The sequence below is a fragment of the Thalassophryne amazonica genome, chromosome 3 (genome assembly GCF_902500255.1).
Source record: "Thalassophryne amazonica chromosome 3, fThaAma1.1, whole genome shotgun sequence".
In the NCBI taxonomy this organism is placed as follows: Eukaryota; Metazoa; Chordata; class Actinopteri; order Batrachoidiformes; family Batrachoididae; genus Thalassophryne; species Thalassophryne amazonica.
The window spans coordinates 77,728,933-77,745,347 of NC_047105.1; the positions used below are offsets into that span (position 1 = coordinate 77,728,933).

Consider the following 16,415-nt stretch of genomic DNA (forward strand, 5'->3'; position numbering starts at 1 on the left):
CCCACTGTATCTTGAGACAGATTTATGCCACACGTAACTTTGGGTGAGAAGCAGGGCTAATAGGCCCACGCTGTGGCTGAGGCAGCAGTCACCTAGTAACCTCCCTCCTTTCCTGCTGGCTGAAGGCACAGTGGCTTCTTCCTCTGGATGGGCTGTTTTCGTGGATCCTTTCTGCTACAGTCCTGCCAGGACCAGGTTTGGGATCAGACGATAGATTGGTTTTGTTTAAGTCTCTTTTCAGAGCTCAGTCAGCTGTTTGGGACTGTTCCTCCTCCAGGTTTATCAGTGGATTCTCAATGGACTTTCTGAGCACAACGCTGACCTCTTGTGGATTACTTCTATGTGGAACGTTTCCTAAAAGTGACATAGCAGTCCAATGCTGACTTACGATAAGTTCAGTTTTAAATCTGCTCACAGCACATTTATCCATTTCCTGTTCACAATTGCTGTGGAAATGAACGTCTTTTCGTTTGCACTGTAACAGCGTATGCACAAACACATACCTGAGTGTCTTTTTGTTTGCACCGTAACATCGCACCGTGCACACACGCACCGCATACACACATGTATCGCATACACACAGACATGAATGTGTGTTCCTGTGCGGTTTTACGGCACAGTTCTTTGTGTCATTAGACACTCTTTACTGTTTGATAAAGACCAGGGCTGTGAAAGCTACGTGGATCTGAGGAATTCCATGGATTTCATCATGGGGAGAGGTTGGGTGGGGGGGGGGGGGGGGTGTTAGTGTTGTACAAAAAAAAATGAGGTGGGCTTCATAGATAATTGACAAAGCTTCTGGGGAAAACCTGGTCTTGTTAGGAGAGACGGCATCCATCCCACTTTGGATGGAGCAGCTCTCATTTCTAGAAATCTGGCCAATTTTATTAAACCCTCCAAACTGTGACTATCCAGGGTTGGGACCAGGAAGCAGAGTTGTAGTCTTACACACCTCTCTGCAGCTTCTCTTCCCCTGCCATCCCTCCAATACCCCATCCCCGTAGAGACGGTGCCTGCTCCCAGACCACCAACAACCAGTAAAAATCTATTTAAGCATAAAAATTCAAAAAGAAAAAATAATATAGCACCTTCAAACTGCACCACAGAACTAAAACCGTTAAATGTGGTCTATTAAACATTAGGTCTCTCTCTTCTAAGTCCCTGTTAGTAAATGATATAATAATTGATCAACATATTGATTTATTCTGCCTTACAGAAACCTGGTACAGCAGGATGAATATGTTAGTTAAATGAGTCAACACCACCCGAGTCACACTAACTGTCAGAATGCTCGTAGCATGGACCGAGGGGGAGGATTATCAGCAATCTTCCTCTCCAGCTTATTAATTAATCAAAAACCCAGACGAGCTTTAATTCATTGAAGCTTGACTCTTAGTCTTGTCCATACCAAATTGGAAGTCCCAAAAACCATTTATTTGTTCAAAGGATTCAAGGATTCAAAGCATTTTATTGTCATATGCACAAAGGAACATGTTCCCTGCACAATGAATGTTGTCTACTGCATTTAACTCATCTAATTGCCAATTAGGAGCAGAAGTCGCCATTAGGCGCCCGGGGACCAGCTCCAGATGTACATCCCTGCCTTGGTCAACAGCAGGGCCTGAGCAAACCAAGACCGACCCATAACAAACGCACACACATAACACACAACAAACATAAGCCGGCCCGGTACATAAACACATATAAAAAGCACACATGAGGTAAGGAGAGAGAAAAAAAAAACCCTCATAGCCGCTGCGTTACACAGCAGCAATGAGAAAAAAAAACCCCATCAGCACAGAAAAACAATAATCACACAGACAAACAAGGACGCAGGACGACAACCGAGATTGAAAGTCCAGTTTATCAGAGGAGGCAGCCTATTAGGCGCCATCAACGGCCTTGTCTGACAATCCTGGAAGGGGGAGGGCTCAGCCCTGAGCAGTCCACTGTCCACAGTCAACATCAGAGCTGGAGAAGCTGAGGGGAGGGGGATGACCAGGGAGCGAGGCTTAAGTGTTGATCTTCTTGAGGAGGTTTTTTATCACAGCGGCCTAGAAGTGCAGCTGTGTTGGGGAAGCCAAATGAATATCCAGAGTAGCAGATGCCTGAAAGATTCCACAGTTCTGAGAACAGAGTGCTCTCAATACAGCTGAATGTAGGATGTGGTCTTTACTGATGGTCAAAGCGGTTTTCCAAAGCTGCAATCCTGCCCGAGATTGTTTTCCAGCGTGCGCTTAACACCCACCGACTGCGCAGCCACTGCCTTCCCAATCGAATCAATGATGTGGGGCAGCCTGGATGGCCCAATTATTGCTGCTTCCACCTTCTTAATTTTCCGGTAAACCAGCGCCATGCCCGCTCCACACAGCAGAAAGCCGGTCACCACAAGCCAAATATATACACATCTTCGACGTCCTCCACAGAAAGCGTGTAAAGGCACATGACCTGCCATCTCCACCACGAGTCCATCACGTAACTCATCACATGCATCCCGGCAGGACAGGTCGGGTCCTCCGCCCCCGAATGTCTTGTGGAAAAAATAGTGTCAATTGCGTTCAGAGACCACTTTAACAGATCCTTTTGTTCGTTTTCCAGAAGAGCAAAGCTGCAGCCTCACAGACAACACGCCACAGAAGCAGGAAAGATGAGGGAGGGAGAAGAGAAAAATGTGTCTGTCTCGGCCGAGTGCAAGCTGGAAAAAAAAAAAAAAAATCGTCCTCCTGGTCGTTACTGTGAGTTTCTCTGTGAATTTTCAGACCTTTTGTCTGACTTAGTGCTTAGTTCAGATAAGATAATTATAGTGGGCGATTTTAACATCCACATAGATGCTGAGAATGACAGCCTCAACACTGCATTTAATCTATTATTAGACTCAGTTGGCTTTGCTCAAAATGTAAATGAGTCCACCCACCACTTTAATCATACTTTAGATCTTGTTTTGACTTATGGTATGGAAATTGAAGACTTAACAGTATTCCCTGAAAACCCCCTTCTGTCTGATCATTTCTTAATAACATTTACATTTACTTTAATGGACTACCCAGCAGTGGGGAATAAGTTTCATTACAGTACAAGTCTTTCGGAAAGCGCTGTAACTAGGTTTAAGGATATGATTCCTTCTTTGTTATGTTCTCCAATGCCGTATACCAACACAGTGCAGAGTAGCTACCTAAACTCTGTGAGTGAGATAGATTATCTCGTCAATAGTTTGACATCCTCATTGAGCACAACCTTGGATGCTGTAGCTCCTCTGAAAAAGAGAACCTTAAATCAGAAGTGCCTGACTCTGTGGTATAACTCACAAACTCGTAGCTTAAAGCAGATAACCCGTAAGTTGGAGAGGAAATGGCGTCTCACTAATTTAGAAGATCTTCACTTAGCCTGGAAAAGAGTCTGTTGCTCTATAAAAAAAGCCCTCCGTAAAGCTAGGACATCTTACTACTCATCACTAATTGAAGAAAATAAGAACGACCCCAGGTTTCTTTTCAGCACTGTAGCCAGGCTGACAAAGAGTCAGAGCTCTATTGAGCTGAGTATTCCTTTAACTTTAACTAGTAATGACTTCATGACTTTCTTTGTTAATAAAATTTTAACTATTAGAGAAAAAATTACTCATAACCATCCCAAAGACATATCGTTATCTTTGGCTGCTTTCAGTAATGCTGGTATTTGGTTAGACTCTTCTCTCCGATTGTTCTGTCTGAGTTATTTTCATTAGTCACTTCCTCCAAACCATCAACATGTCTATTAGACCCCAAGCCCTACCATTAATTAATGCTTCAATCTTAAATATGATCAGTCTATTAGTTGGCTATGTACCACAGGCTTTTAAGGTGGCAGTAATTAAACCATTACTTAAAAAGCCATCACTTGACCCACCTCTTAGCTAATTATAGGCCAATCTCCAACCTTCCTTTTCTTTCAAAAATTCTTGAAAGGGTAGTTGTAAAACAGCTAACTGATCATCTGCAGAGGAATGGTATATTTGAAGAGTTTCAGTCAGGTTTCAGAATTCATCATAGTACAGAAACAGCATTAGTGAAGGTTACAAATGATCATCTTATGGCCTCAGACAGTGGACTCATCTCTGTGCTTGTCCTGTTAGACCTCAGTGCTGCTTTTGATACTGTTGACCATAAAATTTTATTACAGAGATTAGAGCATGCCATAGGTATTAAAGGCACTGTGCTGTGGTGGTTTGAATCATATTTATCTAATAGATTACAATTTGTTCATGTAAATGGGGAGTCTTCTTCACAGACTAAGGTTAATTATGGAGTTCCACAAGGTTCTGTGCTAGGACCAATTTTATTCACTTTATACATGCTTCCCTTAGGCAGCATTATTAGAAAGCATTGCTTAAATTTTCATTGTTACGCAGATGATACCCAGCTTTATCTATCCATGAAGCCAGAGGACACACCAATTAGTTAAACTGCAGGAATGTCTTACAGACATAAAGACATGGATGACCTCTAATTTCCTGCTTTTAAATTCAGATAAAACTGAAGTTATTGTACTTGGCCCCACAAATCTTAGAAACATGGTGTCTAACCAGATCCTTACTCTGGATGGCATTACCCTGACCTCTAGTAATACTGTGAGAAATCTTGGAGTCATTTTTGATCAGGATATGTCCTTCAATGCGCATATTAAGCAAATATGTAGGACTGCTTTTTACATTTGCGCAATATCTCTAAATTAGAAAGGTCTTGTCTCAGAGTGATGCTGAAAAACTAATTCATGCATTTATTTCCTCTAGGCTGGACTATTGTAATTCATTATTATCAGGTTGTCCTAAAAGTTCCCTGAAAAGCCTTCAGTTATTTCAAATGCTGCAGCTAGAGTACTGACGGGGACTAGAAGGAGAGAGCATATTTCACCCATATTGGCCTCTCTTCATTGGCTTCCTGTTAATTCTAGAATAGAATTTAAATTCTTCTTCTTACTTATAAGGTTTTGAATAATCAGGTCCCATCTTATCTTAGGGACCTCTTAGTACCATATCACCCCAGTAGAGCGCTTTGCTCTCAGACTGCAGGCTTACTTGTAGTTCCTAGGGTTTTTAAGAGTAGAATGGGAGGCAGAGCCTTCAGCTTTCAGGCTCCTCTCCTGTGGAACCAGCTCCCAATTCGGATTAGGGAGACAACACCCTCTCTACTTTTAAGATTAGGCTTAAAACTTTCCTTTTTGCTAAAGCTTATAGTTAGGGCTGGTTCAGGTGACCCTGAACCATCCCTTAGTTATGCTGCTATAGACTTAGACTGCTGGGGGGTTCCCATGATGCACTGAGTGTTCTTTCTCTTTTTGCTCTGTATGCACCACTCTGCATTTAATCATTAGTGATTGATCTCTGCTGTCTTCCACAGCATGTCTTTTTCCTGATTCTTCCCCTCAGCCCCAACAGTCCCAGCAGAAGACTGCCCTCCCTGAGCCTGGTTCTGCTGGAGGTTTCTTCCTGTTAAAAGGGAGTTTTTTCCTTCCCACTGTTGCCAAGTGCTTGCTCATAGGGTGTCGTTTTGACCGTTGGGGTTTTTCTGTGATTATTGTATGGCTTTTGCCTGCAATATAAAGCGCCTTGGGGCAACTGTTGTTGTGATTTGGCGCTATTAAATAAAATTGATTTGATTTGATTTGATACTCTGTAATCATGATCGTCACTGAGTTTGTAAAATGCCTATTGCAAAGCGTACTTTTTTACAACATCGCACAAGTTTTATAAGTCTGCGGACACTGATCTAGATACAGATCAGTGTCCATGCATCCGTGGAGTTCCGCGGAGAAAAATGGCTTACTCAAAGCGTGGCTGTTACAACAGTTGTCATAAAGCTGGACTGGTTGGTTGTTACGGCGACGCTGTGTGCTGAAGCTAAAAGTAGCATGTGGACATCACAAACTTTAGAGCCATCAAGTTTTTAAAAGAAGAATTTTGGGGCATGTCTGTGTCATGGAACAAAGTCGGACAGAGGGAGGCTTACGAGAAAGGTGGTTTGAAAAAGTTTAGTAAGGACAAGGGGCGCAGTGCGGCTTTAGCTGCAGCAGCTCCCCGTTCCCCCCCAATCCGGCTGCACGATCACGGGTTTCTGCCCCCCCCCCCCCCCCCCCCACACACACACACACACACTCACATTTCCTCAATTCGGATGATGGACTGTTTCAAAGTTTAGCGCTTGCTTTAATTCTGATGTGTGCCATTATTACGTTCACCTAGTAATAATTGTGGGTTAATTGCTGTATATTTGTCTGAGGTGTGAATTGCCCTTTTAGGGATCAATAAAGTTGTCTGAATCTGAATCTGAAGCCGTGGAATTGTCGCTGGCTTGAATTGAACACATCCGAAAGCTAAAAGAAGCGGGAAAAGCAAACTGCATCTTGTGCCCTCAGGAAATATTGTAAGAAATGAAAGGTTTGGAAATGAAATCCATGATTTGTAAATGCTTTAAAATAGCTGTATTATTGTATGAAAATGTCTTTTATGTCTTGAAATTGTTGTGATCTGTGCTGCTGTCTTGACCAGGACTCCCTTGAAAAAGAGATTAGTAATCTGAATGGGACTTTACTGGTTAAATAAAAAAAAAAAAGATTTTTATGTCTCTGGAAAATAAACATTGTGCTGTGCATACAGGATTTCAGACATGTTTATGTGACTTTTTTAAAAATTAATCTAGACTTTCTTTCAATGGAAAAAAAAGCATAGCTTTGAATGGATTTACAGTAATTTACACAAGAATATGCGACTTTTTTACTATAAGGTATATCATTTTACCATAATTTTCAAAATATTCCACAAGCTTTTAGCTGTAGTTTTTGAAATACTTTAGAGTCTTTTCAAGCTTCATGAATTTCATGTAGTAGTTTAATTGTTCTGAGTTAATGCATAATTTGGTTTACTATTAAAAGGAAAATCATTCCAGGTCCTACTTCCATGTCATTTTGTGTTATTTCAACATTATCATTGACAGTTCAAATGAAAGGGTGAATCCGCAGCTCATTTCAAGGTAATCTGGCCAACTCTAATTCCCGTATTAGAGCTTGTTGATTTCTCTGGTGCTTCCAGACACTCTCCTGCACGGCTTCCATGTTGCATATGCTCCTGGCTGCACCATGTCACTGTTGAACTTTTCAGCTCTCAGCTACAGAGTGCATAGCTCTGCCACGCTTCAGTTAAGTTTCTTCATGTTCTGTGAGATCCCGCTCTCACACTGTTCCTGTCAGTGACTGTGCTTGACGAGGAACTGTTTCCAAGAACTGTTCCAAGAACTAGTACCAAGAACTGTTTACAAGAACTGTTTTCCTAGATGTGTATGAACTCTGATATTGAACCACTAAGAACTTTCCAAGTCATTTCTAAAGTCAAGTCCTGCTTAATTGGAACTGCGTCCAGACGCGCAGCACTTGACCTCTGATGATACACATGAACTGTGAACTATTCCTGAACAACAAACCTTATTTCCTAGACTGTGAACATTATTTCCAAAACAGTGAACATTCCTGTTTTAAGCCTACAGTGACCTGCTTGTTGTTAAAGGCTTCAGTGTTATGAGTGCAAGCCCTCACCTCCGTTCTCCAAGTTCCCGTTGTCGGCTCTGTGCACCCATCTGGCTCCAGATCCAGTTCCCATATACCCCAGGATTCCTGCTTGTTCTCAGACTCCCAAGTCTGTCCATGTGTGCACTGCAGCTCCCAGATGTTCCACTACTACAAGCGGGCCCTGTCTTGGCTCAGCAGGCCACCTAACCAGTGCAGCATTGTTCATTGGTTTATTGTAAATAAGTCTCTTTTCATTCACAGCCAGCTCTGTTCCTTGCTCCTAGTGTTTAAGTCCATCACCTGTAATGGTCGAATCCCGTCCGGACCCCTACCCCATAACACTGCATCCCCTTTTATTTATTATTTATATCAACCCAGTGACATTGGCTAAGTATACAGCTGGTTTTTATTTTATTGTTCTCCACATCAGCGCAGTGATGTGGTGACACATGCTCCAGCTGCTTGCACTGTCTTCCCACTGCAACAGTTTCCTGCACGCTCGTGCATGACACCGTCGCGTGCACGAAACCATCGTAGCGAGATTGTTCACATCTCCCCGTCGGCTCGATGTTTCGTGGTTCGCTCATATGAGTTGTTCCACCATGATTCGCCCTGATTTGTACTTATTCGTACTGTGTGTGAAGGGGCACTTAGTGCTGAATGTTTGTTGCATAATCTCATGATGAGGCGTCTGTCTGCTCACTGTCTTGTTCTGGATTCAGTCTAACAGTCTTTGCTGGAATGACCCGCTCACTCAAAATAGTACATGCTTTCCTTTGAACTTCTGCTGAGGTTATTATACAATTGTTTATTGAGTGAGATCAGAACAGTCAAACCATGACGATACAGTAAACGTCTGTTAGAGATGAGTCAGTCACACCTGGGAGAAGACTGCACTGCGCAAATACTACATGAAAGATAAATCAGATAAATTGTGGCACTTGGTAATCATGATAAGATAATCCTTTAATAGCCTACGATGGGGAAATTTACAATGTTACAGCAACACAACAGTGCAAGTATGCAAAAATAAGGTAAAGAAAAATAATGACCAAAACACGGAAGTCAAGTCCTGTGCAGAATAACAATAAATGCAGTAGAATAGATTACACAGTATACACACAGAAAGATGATATATAATATTACACAAATACATATTGACAACAGTATATTACACTTGTCAAGCCCCAAACCCTTTATTTTTTGACCAGTATTTTTATGACCATTTTTTCCCCACTAGATTTACGAGAGTAAAAGCCCCCAGACACTTGCACAACTTTGATCCGTATACTTGCACACACTTTGCCATGCACGAGAGTAAACTCATCTCAAACCCATTGTAAACTGGTGTAAACTGTGCGCAGCTTCGTGCAAGTGCGCAAAGAAATTTTAAAATGTTTAAAATCTCCATCAAGCATTAATTATGTGAACTTCACGTGAACATTACACAAACAAGTCAAAAACACAGCATGTGAGTGCGAGTGATTGCGTCAGCAGACCGCATCAGAGCGCACCTCGTCTGAATGATTATAAGGAAATATTAAATCTATCATAAACATACTTTTACAACTGCACACAAGAAGGGATGAACATGCAACTGTTTTACCAAACTATTACAATATAAACATGACAAATAATTACCTTTTTAAACGGCTCCAAATACATTCTCCACCTCATTAAGCACGTGTGCGCGGGAAAAGCAACAGCTGGAGCGCTTCTCTGTGATTCCGGAAGCAATTAGAGCTATTTTCAACAGTCAGCTTGAACAGAAAATGATTAATGCGCTACAGAATAATTATTTTATATACGCAGCGCCCAGCACTCAACGCGTGGCAGCCAGTGGAACAAAGCACGGCATCCAGCTGGGAACACAGCAGGCGGGATTGTCACAACAATGTGCGTACAAGTGGGCGAATCAAAGTCGTGCAAGTGTCAGGGCACCTTAAGCCTGCAGTCGTTGACCAATTACTATGTCATATATGGTGAGACTAGGCTGTCCCATTTCAAAGGTTGCTTGTGAAGCGGCTGACAATGAAGGATGCAACAGGTGTATCTTGCGAGCATGTTCTGGTGGTGGGTTGTGGGAGCATGTACTGGTGCACGTCACATCATTCGCCCCACCATGGTCCTGGTAAGCATATGCCCAGGAAGACAACTGGTCCACACCAACACCCAGAAATATCTGTCTCTCGGTGGCAGCCAGGCGATACGTGGGCATCCGCTTGACATTTTACACTTGATCTGGTCCTCAGCACTGTGCACATGCTTGCTGAATTACGCTTGACGAAGTACACCAAATAGCCATAGTAAGTAAGTAAGTCCCTTCGGCTGCTCAACTTGTTTTCACTTGGGGGTTACCAGGGTGGATCTGCATGTTGATTTGGCACAGGTTTTACACCGGATATCCTAATTGACGCAACTCTACATTACATAGAGAAATGCAGTAGGGGTGGGGCTTGAACTGGGAACCTTCTGCACTGAAACCAAGTGCACTTGACCCCAACATAATACAAGTAGTACACCTTACCTGTATCTGGCTAAGTAACTGTTTAACATAACGTTACCCAGTGCTTGTTGGCAGGGATTTATTGCTAATGACATCCAGTTGAAGTTTTGGGTCACTCTTTAGCATTCATGTCTCATAATCACACAGCAAAATATGAAGCACCTGGACCCTAAAGACTTGCATCATTGTTCTCCTGCAAAGGTATTAACGTCATTAGGCACCTCTGTCCTGCAACCTCATTACTGTATAAGCTACTCTCAGTCTCAGTGGCCGAGGTCTCACATGGGCCATTTGACTGATGCATTCTTTAAACCAGTGATTCCCAAACTGTGGGCTGAAGCACCCTGATTTGCTATGAATGTACTGCAGGAGAGCCATGAGAGGTCATTAAAAATAAATTTTATAAGGTGTTTGATTTTGGCTTTTATAATAAAGTTTAAAATTAACTAAAGTAAAACGATTATTTTGAATAACTATCTATCTATTATATATACAGGGTGGGCCAATAAAATGTTACCACTTTTTCAATTCATACAATTAGAGCGTGTACTGCAACAACCTAAAGACCATTGAGACCGTGAAGACCAGCATCATCATGAAATTCGGAGAATCCCTCTTGAGATGTGTGGCAGTGTCATCACAAACTTCAATGTGCGTGTTGCAGCTGTAATGTAAGAAGAGGAGTGTGAATTGAACATGTCATCAATTATTGAATTGTGTGGAAAACAAGAGACAAAGTGGGAAACCTTTGGTATCAAATGTTAATTTGATGCTTCTGTTACAAGTCTGTAAATAAAATTTTCGAATAAGTTCTCATTTCAAAACTTGTGCACGATCAAAACATTTTAACATTTTATTGGCCCACCCTGTGTATATACACACAATAGACTGAGCTCTCACTAAAAACATTACAAAGATTTTTTTTTGCATTCTATTGCTATTTCTTTCATCTTTTGTCTCTCTTATTCCAAGAAAGTCACAGTGCAGATGTTTTGTATGCATTTTGTGCATTGGCTGTTTTAACAAAATATTAAATTTGGAACAGTAGTTTGTAAAATTAGAGCTGGAGATATGCAGATAAAGACGGGCAATGTCTTCTGTGACTGTATTTTTAGTCTTATTGAGCTCCAAACAGCTATAATTGGATGTGCACGTCATAGAACTGTTGTGTGAATATAAGAATATTGTTCTGTGTGCATGTCCGTTGTCTTTTATTTAAATTAGTGATTCCAATACTTAGATGAAATCTTCTTTCATTTATTTATTTTTGATTTTTTGATAACTACTTAAACCCTGAGCAGTCATCAGAGAATAAGAACCTCAAGTGGTTGCTGTAGAAACAGATTTTGTTGTGATTTGAGTTTTGTTTCACTGGGAAATATGTAAAGTATCTGGTGCACCAACCTAACTACACGACTTTTCATTTCAAAAGCAGATTTACAGTGCTGAGTGAAAACTGTCTGAAATGCTGGCTAGAATCGCATAATGGCATTTAAATCGTTATATTTTTCATTGTATATTATACAGTGATATGTATTGGAACATTGTTGAACAGCAGGATCTGATACTGACCACCAGAGGGAGAACTGTATCAAACCTAGTGAGCTAAGTGCAGCAGAGGAGGTATGAGCTCAGAAAATAAATTACTGACATTGCTATATCCCAATTTGCTTTTTCATGCGGAGTTACAATTTAAATTTATTCATTGGCCAGTTAAAAAAATTATAAAAGCATTATTTAAAAAATGTTAAGAAACACTGCTGTTGCTGTTGACAACCATGTGATTTGAACAGCCCTCACAAATGTTTTACAGTAAAGAGAGAGGAAAAGAGGACAAGACAGACCATAAAAGGCCAACTTCAAAATATCAGGCCCTGTCAATGGGAAATATAACCCCTTAGTAAAGACAGATAGCAGTATGACTCAATAATTTCTATGTACCGTACTGTTCGGACTGCATGTTGCAACGGAGTATATTAGTCGCATCTATCAAAAAAAGTGTCATAAAGAGGAAAAAACATAAACATAGAGTGCATCTGGAAGGTTTTCACCGAACTTCCATTTTTCCACGTTTTATTTTATAGCCTCATTTCGAAAAGGATGAAATTAATTTTTTTCTCAAAATTCTGCACGCAATACCACATAATGACAATGTGAATTTTTGTTTTTTTTTGTTTTTTTTTTTTGTTTTAGATTTTTGCAACTTCATTAAAAATAAAAACTAAGAAATCAGATTACATAAGTATTTACAACCTTTCCCATGAAGCTCAAAATTGAGCTCAGGTGCATCCTGTTTCCACTGATCATCCTTGAGATGTTTCTACAGCTTAATTTGAGTCCACCTGGGGTAAATTCAGTTGACTGGACATGATTTGAAAAGGCACACACCTGTCTACATATAAGATCCCACAGTTGACAGTGCATGTCAGAGCACAAACAAAGAATGAAGTCAAGGGAATTGTCTGTAGACCTTCAAGACAGGATTGTCTCGAGGCACAAATTTGGGGATGGGTACAGAAACCTTCCTGCAGTTTTGAAGGTCCCAGTGAGCACAGTGGCCTCCATCATCCATAAATGGAAGAAGTTTGGATCTACCAGGACTCTTAAACATCTCTGGAGAGGTCTGAAAATGGCTGTACACTGATGCTCCCAATCCAACCTGATGGAGCTTTAGAGGTGCTGCAAAGAGGAATGGGTAAATCTGGTTGAAGATAGGTGCACCAAGCTTGTGACATCATATTCAAGAAAACTTGACCAAAGGGTGTAAATACTTATGTACACGTAATTTATTATTTTTTATTTTTAATAAATTTGCAAAAATAATAAAAAAGAAATTCATGTTGTCATCATGGGGTGTTGTGTGTAGAAATTTAAGGTAAAAAATGTACTTACTCCATTTTGGAATAAGGCTGTGACATAAAATGTGGAAAAAGTGAAGCACTATGAATTCTTTCTGGATGCACTGTATATGTCACATCAGTCTATATGTCACATTTACTTTTAAAATGAGGTGTTACAGTTTCATGCAACAAGAAGAAAAATGAATGTAATCAGCGTATTTTTTTTTTATTTATAATGCAAACCATATGTTAGCATGCAGAAGCTAATAGCCAAATAATGTTTGTGCACAAGGTATCAGGTCTGGTTCCACAGAAAGGTTGGACACAAATGCAGGACTCGATAATAGAGCTCTGTGAGTAAAAACAGTTTACTAAACAATAAACAGGGTCCGGTACACAAAAAGGCAGTCCAACAAGAGCAGAAATACATGGAACATCAGACTTAGGCGTGGTCAGTAATACAGGCAGGTGGTCATAACACGAGAGGCAAGCAGGTCAGTAATACACAAAAACAGCTCGAGAAAAGGGACAAGATGCGTCAATCTGGCGAAGGAATATGGCAGACAGAGGAGCTTAAATATACCCAGGTGATGAGGTGCTGATTGGAAGCAGGTGTGCGTGGAATGCACCAGAAAGCGGGTGTGGCCAGAAAGAGGGAAACACCCAGCACCAAGAGCCAGCAGAGACAGACCTAAACGGGAAAAACCCCAGCAAGAGAAGCAGGCGAACAATACAAAAACAACCACAACACGACAATACCTCACATCTTGACACAAGGCAGAAAATCTCAAAAGTAAACTGCTTCTTATTATTAATTGCTTCTTATTATTAATTAATAGACAAACACATCAGTGCAGAGGTATACTTGCATGTTTATCTCACTAAATGTAAAAAAAAAAAACGTTTTAAAATGACTACATTTTTAAAACATTATTGTTAACTTTACATTAGCCTTAGAAGGTCTAAGATTTGGAGTATCACTTGCATCGCGAGGGAATGTTGTCTTTGACATTTTGGTCATGTGGCTTGTTTCTCTGTGCATGATCCAGCACATAGGTGCCTGAGTGTTGACGACTCCAGTTACTGGAGGAGGTCGAGGAGACACCCACGCTTCATCTGGCTGTGGCAAACAGATCATTTTAGAGATGTGGGGATGGACTTGTTGTTTGCCTGGGTGGTTGCTATCCAGCACCCAAGTCAATTAAGTGATGTCATGGATGCAGCGAAGTGTATGCTCCCAGACTTGACTTGACATTAGCCTAGCCATCCTCCTGATCATTGTCCCTTAGCTGTCCCACAAAAAAACAAGTCGAGTTCCAAGGTTATTCTCAATCTTTATTCAAGAGCATAGCCATCCATTTCAAGAGTATGATTTATTAATTTTACTTGTTCTCTAAGACACAGAATATCCTTCTCATTCAGATCTTCTTCTTGGTTTACAGTGGTTGGCATCAAGTTGTATGGTTCATTACCGCCACTTTCTGCTCTGGTGTGTGGACCAGACAATACTTGATTCAGACCACTATACAAAAGCAGCTTGTCATATGTGTAAACTGTGCCATCGTGTGGCCGTAGATGATAATGCAGTATATTTTTACATACAAGTGGCATTGAACTATAAGGCACAGGATCAAACAAATGAGTTTTTAAAAAGCCCAGCCTGTAGTCAGGAAAATATGTGTTTGCTGCTGCTCCTCTGCAAGTTGATTTCTCACTGTTTAGACTTGCGAAACCTTTCCCAAATGATCTTACACTAAAAAAAAAAAATTGTCGGTCATCTTGCTAAAACCTGACAATTTTATTCTGATTTGTATGCAGTTCTATCAGGATTACTCCATTATTATTATAGTTTTATTTGACATCAATCTGTTATGTTGTTTTCATGCATGCTGTTGTGGTCACACATAGTATCCCTGCACACATCATTGTCCACATGTTTATACTCTTTGTTTGCATGACTGTTACGCCCACGTTCCTCCCTTCAACTTGTAGGAGGAGCATACTAACCCACTGGAGCAGCATCTCACAGTGAGTACACATCCCTCTTCATCTCATACCATCCCTCTTCATCTTCAGTTGTTTTCAGTGGTGGAAAAGCACTTCACACAAGTCATACAAATTATGTTTTTAGTAAAATTTACATCTACTGTAGGGAACGTAGGAACAAACAAACAAGCCTGTTTGTTAATTTGTTGTGTAGTGAAGGATTATTGACCTGTGTTCTGTTGATGCGTCACTTTACTCTCAGGAAATGGCAAGCACTTTGGCTCAGAAACATCTGCGATCCATCATCCTCAATGTGAGTATCAAGTCTTAAATAATTATGCTACATTTTTGAAAATTGCTACTCTGAGAATAGAATATAAAGGGGTTGTATTTATTGTCTCTTTATTAGGGCTGCCACAAACGACTATTTTGATAGCCAACTAGTCAATGATTATTTTTGCGATTAGTCGACTAGTTGGATCATACGTAATTTCCTAAATTAAGGCCTGCAGCATTTTCCGAGAAACGTCGGGATGAAAACATGAACATTTCCAAATCAATGACTATTTCTTAGACTTCATTTACATCAATCATTCAGAAATACAATCAATGTGGTACTTTATGGTAAATCTGTGTCAGGTAGGCAGTTCTCAAAAAGTAAATGTCCATTCTGGAAAGAGATGTGAGAGAAGCCACCAAGTCACAACTCTGGAAGAACTTTTGGCTTCTGTGAGTGGAGAAACTGGGAATAGTGCAACATTTTTATTTTTATCTTCATTTTATATAGTCCCAACATTTTCTGATTTGTGGTTGTTTCTGTTGCATTTCTAAAATTACAGAACTGCTATAAAGAAAAGTGTGACATTTTATTGTGTTGATGCAATCAATACCACAGCCCCGATTCTAAGAAGCAATTGGCCCCAGACTTGCTCCAAAACTGCATCAGAAAACAGTTTCTTCAGCTTTTTAAATCTGTCAAATCAGCCCCCCTACATGCTGAAAGCAAACCCCTACAACCCGCTAAGCTGAAAGCAGTTAGAGGCAACAGGTCAATACATTTTTCATACCCTCAGCACACTTTATTTAGACAACAATCAGGATCACCAGCTTAGTCATCAGTGTCCTTTACCTCCTCCTCACCTTCCAGTTGTGGACATTTTGATAGTCTTCACATTCACAAAGCTCAATACAGTTGGGCCCAGTAAGAAGACATGGACATTTCTGCCCAGTTGCACAGTCTTTATGCAGAATAGATGTGTTAGGTCCCTCACTTCTGGGTGCCAATTCCTGCTTATACATGATTGGCTGTAAACATCCGTTTTCATCCTGGGACCATCCATTTCCCACTGGGTCCTTGGCAGGAGGCTTTGCATGGTGACTCTGGCACCATACAATAGTTTGGTTCCTTGCTCTCAGGACATGTTGCTGAAAGGCACCCTCAGTTGGAGGTAGCATCGAAGATACTTTCTGTCATCGTGGCAAAACTAGTGTGGAAGCGGTTTTTCCTTTCTGAGCATAAAGAAGAAAAACAAAGGTCTTGGCTGACTGCA

General features: G+C 40.8%; 1 protein-coding gene across 1 annotated transcript in view; it reads left to right on the top strand.

Annotated features, from left to right (window-relative positions):
- elmo2 (engulfment and cell motility 2) overlaps positions 1–16,415 on the top strand; it is a 132,792-nt gene that overhangs the window by 59,167 nt on the left and 57,210 nt on the right. Inside the window, exons 11-12 of the mRNA XM_034166893.1 lie at positions 14,872–14,907; positions 15,128–15,178. Of these exons, the coding sequence (XP_034022784.1) occupies positions 14,872–14,907; positions 15,128–15,178 (87 nt within the window). The remainder of the gene's footprint in view (positions 1–14,871; positions 14,908–15,127; positions 15,179–16,415) is intronic.